The 14,613-nt window shown below is 39.5% G+C and overlaps 1 protein-coding gene across 1 annotated transcript in view; it reads left to right on the top strand.

The window, feature by feature from the left end:
• LOC134212420 (uncharacterized) overlaps window positions 1–14,613 on the top strand; it is a 243,672-nt gene that overhangs the window by 211,019 nt on the left and 18,040 nt on the right. The window contains exon 2 of the mRNA XM_062690254.1: window positions 13,497–14,257. Within this exon, the coding sequence (XP_062546238.1) occupies window positions 13,527–14,257 (731 nt within the window). The 5' untranslated portion in view covers window positions 13,497–13,526. The remainder of the gene's footprint in view (window positions 1–13,496; window positions 14,258–14,613) is intronic.

The raw sequence follows: 14,613 nt of genomic DNA, 5'->3' as shown, positions 1-14,613 counted from the left end.
TTCCAGGCTATATGCTAACGTTTTGAGTCACGTGATTGATGATAAATTGAAGCCGCTAAGAGCAGACATGTTAAAAAGTACGTATTCTCATACACCCTATATTTTTTTTACACGGTTGGTATTCTTCAATTTCCCGGTAAACCTGATTTTTCACAGATTTTTAAATACCACCCGAATTTTCTATGATTTTTTTGTGAATTTTTCCATGGGGTTAACTCATAGTTTCATCAACGCTAAAGGATTTAATCAACTGAAACCCACCCGTGTAAAAAAAGAACCGGGCGTACTAATCTCCATGTAAATTTAAAACGCGATGCGGCATGCGAGGGCGCAACCAATCGAGCCCATATTTTGTACAGTTGATTGGGGTCCCAAAACGATTCAGAAAAACCTTGATCTCACTTGATCGGACGAAGTTAACGTTTTTCCTCACAACTGCGCCCCACTCTAGTGAATATGTACATGTACATTATGCGGAAGATATTGATTTGAAAAATGTATTGGAGGTAACCACTTTCCCTTCGATGGGACTCGAATCCATGACCCTACAGTACGCTAGACTGCCTGGTGCTTTAATCAACTAAGCTTCGAAGGACCTCCGTCGGCCTTCGCAGCCTAGCGGCTACTGAATGAGCTGGAGATTCCCAAATTGGACGCATAGTCAAATCACTCGCTATCCATTTGTCAAGCCAACACTTCCACATGTGTATAGTACACGTTCACATTAGAGGAGCGTGAGTATTTAGAATGTCTGGCGGCTACACACATTATTCATCAGCAACTGTACTGATCAGTACTACGGTACTGATTGTGTGAGCTATTTGCCAGTCGGTCGTCAAGCTCAGACAGAGATGCCAGATTTGAAGACATGTCTTCAATTTGAAGACATTTGAATCTCTGTGAAGACATTTATTTCCTGAAGACATTTTGAAGACTTTTCAAAATATTTGAAGACTTATCTACTTTTTTGAAGATACTTGAAGACAATCAATAAGCCAGTGAGTGGAAAATAGAATTTTATTTTTTTCCTTATAAATTCTGCGACTTCTATATGTAAATTATACAAAAAAAATACAAAAGTTATTAAAGTCTGTGTCTCGGGCTCTGAATCTCAAACATAAAAATACCTTCACACTAGCTGGCTGATAACTGCAACGCATTTCAGACCTCATACGCACTTAACTTTGAGTTTTGCGCTGGTTAAAAAAAACCTGATGGCAAAATTTGTTTAAGTTTTCCTTGTCAGCGGCGGCGTTTTTGACGTTTATGTAAAAAGGTATTTCGATCATTACATCGGAACGCAATGACCCATCAAATTAACGGCAAAAATTGATTGAATTCTTCTGTTACTTGATTTAATCTATTAAACCGTTGAACTAGAACCTGAATTTTATCTAAATTCCTTCTGAATTCATTTGATCTTTTCTGTATTTCCATGTGATTTTCCTCTAAACATCCGTCGGGAAACTCTTTAAATTTTCCGTGAATTTTTAAAAGAATTTTCTGTGAAAATTTCGAAGAATTTTTCGTGTGAAATAAGAATGAAAATCTTGAGGAATTTCTTGTCTAAATTCAAGAGATTTGAAATTTAAAATTCAGTACAAAATTTATATCTAATAATTTCCATAAAAAAGTATAAAGGAAATCCTCCAAAATTTAAACTGAAAATTCTCCTTCTTCTGAACTCCCACAAAAAATCCATTTTAATTTCCACAAGAAAATTGTCTCAATTAATTTTAATAGAAATAGAACATTTTTACGAATTTCGACAAGAAATTGAAATTGTTCTGGTGTTAAATGGATATTCCTAATTATTTTCATGGTAAATTTCTACGTGAAAATCTTCCTAAAAGAAATTCAGAGAAATTCCACAAAAAAATCGGTGGAATTTTAATTAAAGACTAAGTAGAAAAATCACAGGAAACTTGTTACAAACTTTCGTAAAATTTTTCCATGAATTCTTTTGGTAATTCTTCTAGAAATATCTTTGGAAACTCTTTCAGTATTTTCTCTGAGAATTCCTCTCAGAATTCATACAAACATACGCTCTGGTATTCATCCAGGAAATTGTCCGGAAGTTTCAGGGATTTTTTTCGAAAAATCGTCCAGGAATTCATTTGGAAGATCATCCAAAAGTTCCTCCAGAACTAAGCAGATAAGTCTTCGGTAGTTCCTTCACGAATTCCTCCAATAGTTCTTAAAGGAATTCTTCCAAAAGTTTCCCCCTGGATTTCTCCTCCAGGGATCCCTCCGGAAGTTCCTCCTCTGGAAGATCCTTCAAGAATGGTGCCGAAGTACTCTCCAAGAATGCCTCCGAAAGTATACTATGGAATTTATCTGGTATTTCCTGGTATTTCGGAATTTTCTGCAGCAATACCTCAAGAGGCTCCTTCAAGAATTCATCCATAACTACCTCCAAGAATTTCTCCATTAGTTTCTTCAGGAGTTCCACTGGAAATTGTTTCAATAGTTCCTCAATAATATCCTTCAGAAATTCATCAGGAAAATCCTTCAGGTATTCCTCCAGAAAATCCCTCCTGAATTCATCCTGAAGACTGTACAGGAATTCCTTCTTAAGTTCTTTCAAGTATTCCTCCGGAAGTTCCTTCAGTAAATCCTTCAAGAATTCCTCGGGAGTCTTCCAGAAATAATACGAAGCTCCATCTAGAAGAAAGTTATAAGAAGCTCCATCGGGAATTTATCCGGAAGTTGATCTAGATATTTATCCGGACGTTCCTTCAGAAAATTCTCTGGATGTTTTTTTAAAGTATTTCACAGTAAATTTTGAATACCATCAGGGTTTCTTTTAAAAGAAATTTGGAAGAGTTCCAAGTGGAAATTCAGCTTAAAAATCCGACTCAGTACACAATCCAGATAAAAATCGTTAAAAATAGAATTTTGAAAAATATTCTCTTGAATTCTAACAATTTGAATGTTAAAAAAATAAACATTATTCGACATCAGTAATACAAGGAGATTATTGAATTTACAAAACTATTGGATTTTGAAATTTCTCGCTGATAATCATAATCTTAATATTGAAGACATTTGAAGACATGTTTAATCGACTGTGAAGACATTTGAAAATATCATCTGGCATCCCTGAGCTCAGACCCGACCGCATTGCGTACACTGAACCAAAACTTCCTCACATAAACGACTGACAAGTATATTGGTCTAGTCCCTTAACGAATGTCATTTACTTATCGAATGATTTGCATTCGGTCGTTTTCGGTATCGGATGACACGCATCTTAATGAGCATCATCCGATGACTAAATGAATTGCTAGATGCTGTATGAATGAAATGTAAATAAAGAATAAAATGGTAGAAATAGGGGGAATGACGGCTTTGGCAGGTTTTGTTCTATTATTGACAGGGGAGTTTTTTATGACTGACTAGGCTCAAATTTGGCCTAAACATTCTTTGCATATCAAAGAATATTGTGACCAAATTTTATAAAATTTGGTCGACAAAAACCCCCCTGCCAATAATAGAACAAAAGCTGCCAAAGCCGTCTTTCTCCCTATAATAAATAAATGCATTTCGTATATATTAAAAAAAAATAGCAATGCAAAGTGCAGGTGCAAATTTACTTCGAATCCTGGTGGGCTGCAACAATATATAAATAAATGGCTATTTTACGCACGCATTCATGTGATTTATTCTGTAAATAAGCCTAAATAATTTCACAAAATATTACAAAACAAAAGCTTGTCTGACCCCCATCGTGCACATAGCGGCAGCGGTTCCGTATTCCAACGTCGGTAGACCTGCTGGTAAACAATGAATGGCTCTCGAAACATCCAGGATAAATTCGGCTATGGATCTGTACATCGCGGACAAGGTTCCCGTTTCCAGCAATGATGAGAAGGTGGACAAGATGCACAGACAAGCATTGTGCGGGACACGGAACATCTGAACGATGTTGCTGCAATTCCGGATTATAGACCTTGGTGCTATAATAGGTACAAAAATTCTGCAGAGTATATCTAAGTATATCTTCTACCCAAGTATATCTAAAACGCGCAGAAATTCTGTGCCTATAGGCCCTATATTTTCTAATGCAAAAAACTGTTCACTAAATTCTCAACAATTTGAGTCCGATCTGCTCCACAATTATTCTTGAAATGGTAAATATCGACTATCGCGCTAGCAATAGCACCAACATCCGAAAACCATTCAGCAATTGAATGACAAGCATAGTAGGGCGAGCTCGAACCATTTTTCATCCGCGCCTGGGGTTTATGATCTGATGAATAACGTGCTATTCGAAAAACAAATGAGAATATGCTTACAAACCAAAACACAGTAATCTCAAAAGGAGATGATTCTCCTTCGGATACACGTAAACGAAACATATGGTGGAGATAGTTTGGGTTACAAATCTTTCATTACGAGGATGATGATTGTGTTCAGTGTAGGCAAAAGCACGCAACTAGTTGGTTAAGGCCCATGCTGCGTCCACACGGCGTTAAAAGGACGCATGTGTGCATCGGGAAAAAGCGGTAACGCAGCGTCGCCGCACCGATACACACCTGCGTTTTTTCAACGCCACGTGCACGCAGCGTCGAAAAAACGCTACGTGGACGTCGGCCCTAAAGCACCAGTCTAGCGTACTGTAGGGCGAGTTCCATCGAAGGGAAAGTGGTTACCTTCAACACATTTTTCAAGTCATTATCTTCCACATAATGTACATATTCACGTATGAGTTTTCATAACATTCTATAATAGAGGTTTATTGAAGCAAGTTTAATTACCGTGGGGATAAGAGTGATGGACCCGGTGTAGAATTTGAGTCAAGAGACTGTTAACGAAATGCAGATAAAATAACCCAACCGAGTAGTGATACTGCCCTTCTCCCATTCAGCAAAGACACCAACCTTATATGGTGCTAATATGGTTCGATGTACCATTTCCTTTATAACTTTTGAACGCAACGGTCGATCATTATGAAATTCAATAGTGATCAACTAGACTTTGTCCCCTGACGAATGAAACTTGTAAGGAGATCGGTTGAAAGTTACTATATAAAAAAATGTCTAATGTTTTTCTACGATTTTGTGCACATACATATACACACACATCCACACGGACAGACAGACATTTGCTCAGGTCGTAGATTGGTATATAACACTATGGGTCTCTCTATAAAAAAGTTCGTTGTACGAGAAAGGCAAAAAGATTCTTTTGGACATGTTGGAGTTAAAATCTTTTTTTCAAAAATCAAAAAACATTTTTAAAATTTGAACTGACCTAAGTATATGTGCCAAAGACATGATTCTACCAATATACGTTTAAACATTAATATTTTGTAAAGAAAATTATGTTGAGCTTTTTAGTGGAATGTCTTCACTTGTCATAAGACGAGTTTGTACAATCTCATTTAATTCCACCACTCAATTTCTACCTTGACAGATAGTCGACTCGTAAGTCGAGTCAAGTACGAGACACTGAAGACGACCTTACTGTTGAGGTCGAAATACGTATCTGTCAAGGTATAAATTGAGTGGTGGAAATAAATGGGATTGTACAAACTCGTCTTATGACAAATTATTATTTTATAGGTCAGGCTAAGTAACCCTGAAAGGTTTAATTAAAAGTTCAAAAAGCACATCATTATTAAATTGTGCCAAACTTCTGCTTTTGAAGATGCAATATGGTCACCCTAACTGTAACCGAATGGCAGAGGTAATAATGAACAAATATTTTCGCATTCCGTTTACAATATAACTAACGACTAAGCTAACAACGCTGTTTCGATTGCGGGTTGAGCAAACGGAGATGGGAGAGAAGGTTGGAGTAGCTTTGTCGCAATGAATCAAGTTCACCGCTTTGAGATTTGTTACCATGATCTTGAACGTGGAGATGGATCGAATAGCAACGTAACATTGCGAACAAACAAAATGTTTCCATCATACCGTTTTAACTATCCGAAAATGCAAATTATTTACGGGTATTCAATGGATTTTGATTGCACGGATAAATATTTATAACCTAAATTGATTAAACTCTAATCTAAAACCATGTTTAGTCTATCCAATCATCTAATGAATATTTTTAAGATAAGCTTTTTAATGCTTTTTTTTCTTTGTCTGACTTTTCAATGCTTAAACAGCGTTTAATCTTTTCAAATGCTTATTCCCATTTTAATATTCATGTGTCTTATTTTTTTGACAGGTGTGTTATTCCAAGTAAACAAAAGCAAAAAAAATTAATCGGATTGAGAAAAGAACAAAAGTTAAATATTCGTAGTTTATAAGACTTTTATTCGATACATATACCAATAAATACTATGAATTTTTACATATTTAGATTCCGTTGAATGATTATAGTGGCTCTGGCAGAACACCGCATCCTTCCTTCTTGTCAAATCAGGGTAGCAAGCAAGAGTGGCAGGTTCCAATTATCGCCATCAGACAGATCCACTGCGCTAATCACTCTTATTGTGGCACGCTTTTGTATTGATTATATTTTTTCCAACCTCACCAACTCCCGGTTTTTTTTTTCTGAAACTTGGATCTTCTGGAAATATTGCCCGGTTGGTATCGGCCATGCAGCAAATGCACTTTATAAGCTGTAGAAATATTAAATTGGTAAATAAATTCTTTTTTATTTTAGATAAAATCTGTTAATTAAGCTTACTCTTCGCGCCGGGAATTTTCATCAAATATTTTTTTAAACGATCACTTCACTTATATTACGACCGCAAAATGTGTAAGTCCAAATTTGACGTTTAGGATGGATAAATGATTATTTTATCAATATATATATATTAGGCAAATTGGCTATCGAATATCATAATTCTGCATTTTGGATATTTACCACAAGTTTTAGATTTAAAATTCAATTCATGGTCAATACAAAACATAACATTTTCTTAAGGCACATTTATGAAATCACAATGAAGCATTATGAACCTGTACGCTAGAAACGAATAAATCCATAATCCATGAATTACGTAAGTAGCGTTTGGAGGCCATAACCACACCTTATGAATTTCGTAATTTTAAGGAAGCACCTTAATTGAATCATAATGGAACGTACACACGGTCAAGCAGTTTGACCAACATTGACTCCACCTCTCGTTTATTGAAACATCCATCAAGTTTTACCAACAGCGGCACGAATAATCAATTTATTCGACCAACAATATCACACATGAACGACCGAAGCACCAACCATCAAAAAATATATGAGGGTTTGTGCAACTTCACTACAAATGCTCAAACATGTTCGGCGAACCTTGACTCCACCCCCGACAACTCAAACCAAAATCAAACCGTTTTTCCAACCGAGCCGCCAACTGTCAAATGGTTGTTCGAACAACTTCACACACGTTCAAACAAAGCAGCAACCGAAACGTTTTCCGGGGGGCGGAGTCAATGTTCGTCAAACTGCTTGACTGGTGTGTACGTTGTATAATGCAGATTTATGAATTCGTTATAGCATTTTAAGATATTAATCGAATTCATAATGCTGCATTATGAATTTCTAAATCGAGTATATTAAAAATTTTCTTGGATTATGAGCACGTGTTGAATGTCAGATATTGGTTCATTCATTGTTATGCATATACAAGTAATTTCAAATTCGCGTTTCGGTTGTATTGAACACATCGAGGGGGTATGAATAAACAACGGGCGTTACTTATCTTAATCGAATGGAAACTGTTCCTTTGCACATGATGCAATTATTATTTTACCGTTGAATTTATATTACTCACTCAGAAGCTCATTTCTTTCGATTAGGGTATAACTAAAATGCGCAACATGTCTTTCATAGAATGCCTTATGATTTCCTTCAAATCAGCTTTGAACAAAATACTAAAAGGTGTCTTATGAAATTCACTAGATGTAAAAAAAAACAACATACGTCCCATAATGAAATTTAAAGAGCTCAAGATGAAAAGTATAAGAGACTTATGTTTGGCCAATTTTCAACAATCTTGTAGATTCATAATTTTTGCCTTATGTACATATTTCGTATGTTCATTTGCCTGAGTGTAATTTTAGCTAGCCTATAAACTAAAATCGCAATGCTTATTTTTTAATCTTCGTAATACTTATAAAAGAAATAAGCAAGTATAATATTAAAATTAATCAAAATAGGTTATTCAAAGTTCTCCGTGAGTGGCGAAACATCTGAAGATGAAAAAAGCTTCGGGCCCGGATGTAATTCCAAACGTGGCTCTTAAAACTGCGATACTGGCGTTTCCAGATTTGTTCAGGATGGTGCTGCAAAACTGCCTAGAAGATGGTAACTTTCTGGATAGGTGGAAAATAGCCGGGGAATCCAGTATCGTATAGGCCCATATGCCTGCTGTATACACTGGGGAAGCTTCTGGAAAGGATTATCCTTAATCGGCTGACGCAGTTCAAGGAGGACGAGACCGGCACATCGGAAAAGCAGTTCGGGTTCCGAAAAGGCAGATCGACGGTGAATGCAATCAGGACGGTCATTGAAGTTTCAGATAGTAGAAATGTTGGTGGCGGAAACGACCGACGCTGTTGAAAACTGGATGAATGGAGTCAAGCTGAAACTTGCTCACCGTAAAACAGAAGTGATGCTGGTTAGCAACTACCAAAGGATCCAGCGGATGCAGATTACCCTAGAAGGGTACAACATACCGTCCGTGCGGGGTTTGAGACATCTAGGAGTGATGATCGACGAACGGTTGAATTTCTGATAGCCGTTATGGCGCGTTATGGCAGGGATGTTTCCAATCTGCATAACCTTAGCAGAGGATATTGAGTTTTACCAACGGAGAGATACCAGAAATGCGAGGAAGATGGTGAGACTGGACTCTATGGTGAAGTGGCAGCAGGAGTGGGACAATGCGGATAAGGGAAGGTGGACCCACCGGCTCATCCCCAATGTATCGACGTGGGTGAATAGAGAGCATGGCGAAGTGAACTTTTGCCTTTTGCCTTACCTGTCCGGACATGGCTGTTTTCGCCACTATCTGCATCGGTGTGGCCATGCGTCATCACCATTTTGCCCGGCGTGTATCAACATAGATGAGAATCCAGAACACGTGGTGTTCGTATGCCTAAGGTTTGCGGAAGTACGTAGAGTAATGCCTGCCGTACCGACGCACACACGGTCAGCCAACCTGCTGAAGTTCGTCCGGAAGTTCGTCCTGAAAGGAATTCCTGGAGGAACTTCCGGAGGAATTCCTGGAGGAACTTCCGGAGGAATTCCTGGAGGAACTTCCGAAGGAATTCCTTGAGGAACTTCCGGAGGAATTTCCTGGAGGAACTTCCGGAGGAATTCCTGGAGGAACTTCCGGAGGAATTCCTGGAGGAACTTCCGGAGGAATTCCTGGAGGAACTTCCGGAGGAATTCCTGGAGGAACTTCCGGAGAAATTCCTGGAGGAACTTCCGGAGGAATTCCTGGAGGAGCTTCCGGAGGAATTCCTGGAGGAACTTCCGGAGGAATTCCTGGAGGAACTTCCGGAGGGATTCCTGGAGGAACTTCCGGAGGATTTCCTGGAGGAACTTCCGTAGAAATTTCTGGAGGAACTTCTGGAGGAATTCCTGGAGGAGCTTCCGGAGGAATTCCTGGAGGAACTTCCGGAGGAATTCCTGGAGGAACTTCCGGAGGAATTCCTGGAGAAACTTCCGGAGGAATTCCTGGAGGAACTTCCGGAGGAATTCCTGGAGGAACTTCCGGAGGAATTCCTGGAGGAACTTCCGGAGGAATTCCTGGAGGAACTTCCGGAGGAATTTCTGGAGGAACTTCCGGAGGAATTTCTGGAGGAACTTCCGGAGGAATTCCTGGAAAAACTTCCGGAGGAATTCCTGGAGGAACTTCCGGAGGAATTCCTGGAGGAGCTTCCGGAGGAATTCCTGTTCCTCCTGATTTCGTGGAAGAACTTTCGGAGCAACTTCCGGAGGAAATCCTGAAGGAACTTGCGGAGAATTTCTTGGAGGAACATCCGTAGGAATTCCTGGAGGAATTTCCGTAGGAATTCCTGGAGAAACTTCCGTAGGAATTCCTGGAGGAACTTCCGGAGAATTTCGTGGAGGAACTTTCGGAGGAATTCCTGGAGGAACTTTCAGAGGAAATCCTGAACGAACTTCCGAAGGAAATGCTGAAGGAACTTCCGGAGAAATTCCTGGAGGAACTTCCGGAGAAATTCCTGGAGAAACTTCCGGATGATTTCCTAGAGAAATTTTCAGAGCATTCTCTGAATGATTTTTTGTAGAAATTTCCGAAAGAATTCCTGTACAAATCTGAAGGATTCCCTGTAGAAACTTCGGAAGAAATTTTTGAGGAATTTATAGAGGAATTCCTGGAAGAACTTCCGGAGGAATTTCTGGGGGAGTTTCCGGAGGACTCTTTGAGGAACTTTTGAAAATTTCTGTAGGATTCTTTATAAAAACTACTGAAGTTATTGTTTGTGGCATTTCGGGGGGAATTCCTGGAGAAACTTCGTGGGGTGCGGGGTGGCTGGTGACTGCTGGAGCAACTTCCAAAGGAAATATTTGAAGATTTTCTGGGGGAATTCTTGGAGGCAGTTCCAAGGGAATTCCTGGAGGGTCTCCCGGAGGATTTTTTTGAGGGATTTTCGGAGGATTTTCCGAATGATTTTTTGTAATTTTTTATAAATTGGATGAAATTGCGGAAGAATTCATGTAGGATATTTCTGAGGAATTCGTGGAGTAACTTTCGGAGGAGTTCCTGAAGGAACTGCTGGATGAAATCCTTAAGGAACTCTCGCATAAATTCCTGAAGGAAGTACCGGAGGTATTCGTGGAGGATCTTCCTGAGTTCCAGCAAAAATTTTCGGAGGATTTCCTGCAGGGACTTCCGGAACATTTCCTGAAGGAACATTCCCGGGAATTTCCGGAGAAATTCCTGAAGGAAAGTCCGTATAAATACCAAAAAGAACTTCCGGAGGAACTTCCAGAGGAATTCTTGGAGGATCTTCCTGAGGAAGTTTTGGAGGAATTTCTGAAGGAACTTCCGAAGGAATTCCTCAGGGAACTTCAGGAAGAATTATTGATAGAACTTGCGGAGGATGTCCCGAAGAAACTTCCGGAGGAATTTCTGAAGGAAATTTCGGAAGAAATTCTGGAGGAACTTCCGGAGGATTTTGTGGAGGAAATTTTGGAAGGATTCCTGGAGGAACTTCCGGAGGAAATCCTGAAGGAACTTCCGGAGAAATTCCTGGAAGAACTTCCGGAGAAATTCCTGGAGGAACTTCCGGAGAACTTCCTGAAGGAACTTCCGGATGATTTCCTAGAGGAATTTTCAGAGCATTTTCCGTATGATTTTATGTAGAAATTTCCGAAAGAATTCCTGTACAAATTTCTGGAGCTAGAAGCTTTGGAAGTAATTTTTGAGGAATTTATAGGGGAATTCCTGGAAGAACTTTCGAAGGAATTTCTGGAGGAATTTCCGGAGGAATCCTGGAGGAACTTTTGAAAATTTCTGTAGGATTCTTTATAAAAACTTCCGAAGTTATTGTTTGTGGCATTTCGGGGGGAATTCCTGGAGAAACTTCGTGGGGTGGGGGGTGGCTGGTGACTGCTGGAGCAACTTCCGGAGGAAATATTTGAAAAATTTCTGGGGAATGATTGGAGGCAGTTCCAGGGGAATTCCTGGATGGTCTCCCGGAGGATTTTTTAGAGGAATTTTCGGAGGATTTTTGGAATGATTTTTTGTATTTTTCCATAAATTTCTGGAGGAATTCCTGGAAGAACTTCCGGATGAATTTCTGGAGGAATTTGAGGAGGAATTTCCGGAGGAACTTATGAAAATTCCTGAAGGATTTTTAAAAAAAAACTTCCGAAGTTAATTTTTGAGGAATTTTTGGGGAAATTCCTGGAAGTACTTACAGGAGAATTACTGAAGAAACTTTGGGGGGAACTGCTGGAGAAACTTCCGAAGGAATGCCTGGGGGAGTTTCGGGAGGAATTCTTATAGGAACTTCCGGAGGAAATTCTGGAGGAACTCCCGGAAGAATTCCTGGAAGAGCTTCCGAAGCAATTCCTAGAGGAACTTCCGAAGCAATTCCTGGATGAACTTCCGAAGCAATTCCTGGATGAACTTCCAGAGCAATCCTTGGAGGATCTTCCGGAGCATTTCCTGGGGGAAATTTTGGAGTTTCTGGAAGAACATCCCTAGGAATTCCTAGTGGATTTTTCGTAGGATTTTCCGAATGTTATTTTGTAATAACTTCCGAAGGAATTCCTGTAGAAATTTCTAGAGGACTTCCTATAAAAACTTCTAAAGGAAATTTTTGAGTAATTTCTGGAAAATTCCTGATGGAACTTCCAGAAGAATTCTTGGTGAAACTTCCCGACGTATTTTTGAAGGAATTTCCGAAGAAAATTTTAGATAAACTATTTAAAATTCATGTGGAAATTTCTGAAGGATATCCTGTAGAAACTTCCGGAGGATATTTTGTAGGCATTTCTAGAGGAATTCCTGGAGGCACTTCCAGAGTAATTCTTAGAGGAACTTCTAGAAGAATTTACGGAGAAACTTCTGGATAAACTCTCGGAGGAATTTCTGGATAATTTAGTGGACAATCTCCTGGAGAAACTGCCGAAGGAATTTCTGGAGAAAGCTTCAGAAGAACATCTTAAGGTACTTTCGGAGGAAGTCTAGGAGGATTTTATGAAGGAATTCCTAAAAAAGCTCTCGGAGGAATTTCTCAAAAAAAATCCTGTAATGACCTGTGAGGAAACTTGCCTAGGAAACACCTGAATCAATCACGATTTGTAATTAACCTCCATCCTCCAATAGGCCTTTTCATGTGACACTGCCGAGACTGCACTTGTTTACAACCGCTGAACAGGCCTGCAAGTCCGAAGCTGTCACTTTCATAGAAGAATTGTCAATTGACGATGAAATCAGCTGTTTTAAAACGTCTCGTGAAAAGGCCCATGTCCAAAAATTCAGTTGTGATTCATTCTCCTTCAAACTTTCTGAATACTTTAATAACTTGTCTAAAAAAATATAAGCTCAAAATCTCGAGCGCCAGAGATACATATATCCATTCCGTAATAACTTATTTGGAACCCAACAGCGACAAATAAATGTTAACTATAGATAGTAGAATCTATAGATAAGCGAAAGCATGGCTGAGTCGATTTTTTTACCGTGCACGCGCGCATATGACGTCACAGCCCTTAACATTTCCATTGAAATCGTGACGTCATGCTCGTTTGGAGACACGTTTGACAGTTCGTTTGGAGACAGAGGATTTATCTTCGCTCATTCGCCGTACCTATGCATTGTGGGTTGCTAATCCGTTTTGCGTACGTTTTGTATTTTAGTACAAAACGTATCGAACGGATTGCAATACGCAAACTCAAACGCAAACGCAACGTATCCATTGTGCTCCAGCCTTTATGCGTATAACGGGCTATGTGCAAAAGGGCTGTTATTGGCTTAAAGCTTGATCCAGCATCCTAGGATCCAGCAGAAACATTTTAACAAAGTAGCCTGAGTAAAACTAATATATTGTTTCGTTCAATAGCACTTTTCAAAAACCTCAAAAGTCAGCGCCATGTCTTCCTATCGTATCAATTTATTGAAGCTTATTGATCTGGCTATCGGATCGCCAAGCCCTGGTTCGGTTAATACTAATTTGCTTCATCAAATTTTGTACATTCTGGCCCTTAAAGACGCTGCTGGGGGAATTACTTCATTGGAGGCAGATGAAATAGAATTGTCCCGCCCGAGTACCATCGCAGATCTTAAGTTTCTCGATGAAGCGCTAAAGAACGGTAACAACACCCGCTTGACCGTTCAACGTCGTGTTAGCCAAAACGAAACCGACGATGACTTCGGTTACAGTGGAACTCGTCTACGGATAGCTGGATCCCGAATCATTGTGCCGAACGGTGGAAGCAGTCGGCATTCCGTTGGCCAACCGGAGCACATTGAGTCGCAGATGAGTGCCATGTCAACGATGGTTTCGGACCTGGAGGAGCGAATGCAAAAGATTTCCGTCACACCCAGCAATGCCTGCGAGGAAGGATTGAAGGAGCTACGGCGGCGTATCTTGGGGCTGGAAAAAATGATGGAACAGCCAATTCAGAGGCAAACCATGGACGAACCCCTTCCAGTTGATGTGGGTGGTCTGAAAACCGAAATGGAGAAAATGTGGCACTCCATCCATATGTTGACGGAGAAAATAGAAGGGCTTCAAGATACCCAAACGAAAACGAATGGACTTGATAATGGCGGATCGAATGCTGACTTAGAAGGACCAATGGAGATGGAAGAAAAAACAAGGTGGGTGAACTGATATTTAAAAAAATGGGATCACTAGGAGAGTTCTATTGAAAGTGACGCTTTGTATTTTCAAATGGTTCAATTTGCATGTTCGTATGTTGCACATGAAACTATTTTCCTACAATTCGAAGAAAAATCATCCTAAAATCTAATTTTATCACTTTATTGGTACCTTGACCTATAAAAACGCTAGTTTTCTAGTCTATTTTCGAATTGCTGGCATGAAATCCTCAAATGTTACGCCGATAATACCACGCCTATGGATTCCAGGCACTCAATAGGATCTGCTAACCCAAACCTATAAACAATCACATATAAACCACTCTGTTTTTCGATAACTTTATAACAAGGACTCA

This window comes from Armigeres subalbatus, chromosome 2 (assembly GCF_024139115.2).
Source record: "Armigeres subalbatus isolate Guangzhou_Male chromosome 2, GZ_Asu_2, whole genome shotgun sequence".
NCBI classification, from domain to species: Eukaryota; Metazoa; Arthropoda; class Insecta; order Diptera; family Culicidae; genus Armigeres; species Armigeres subalbatus.
This window is presented reverse-complemented; position numbering and strand designations above follow the sequence as displayed.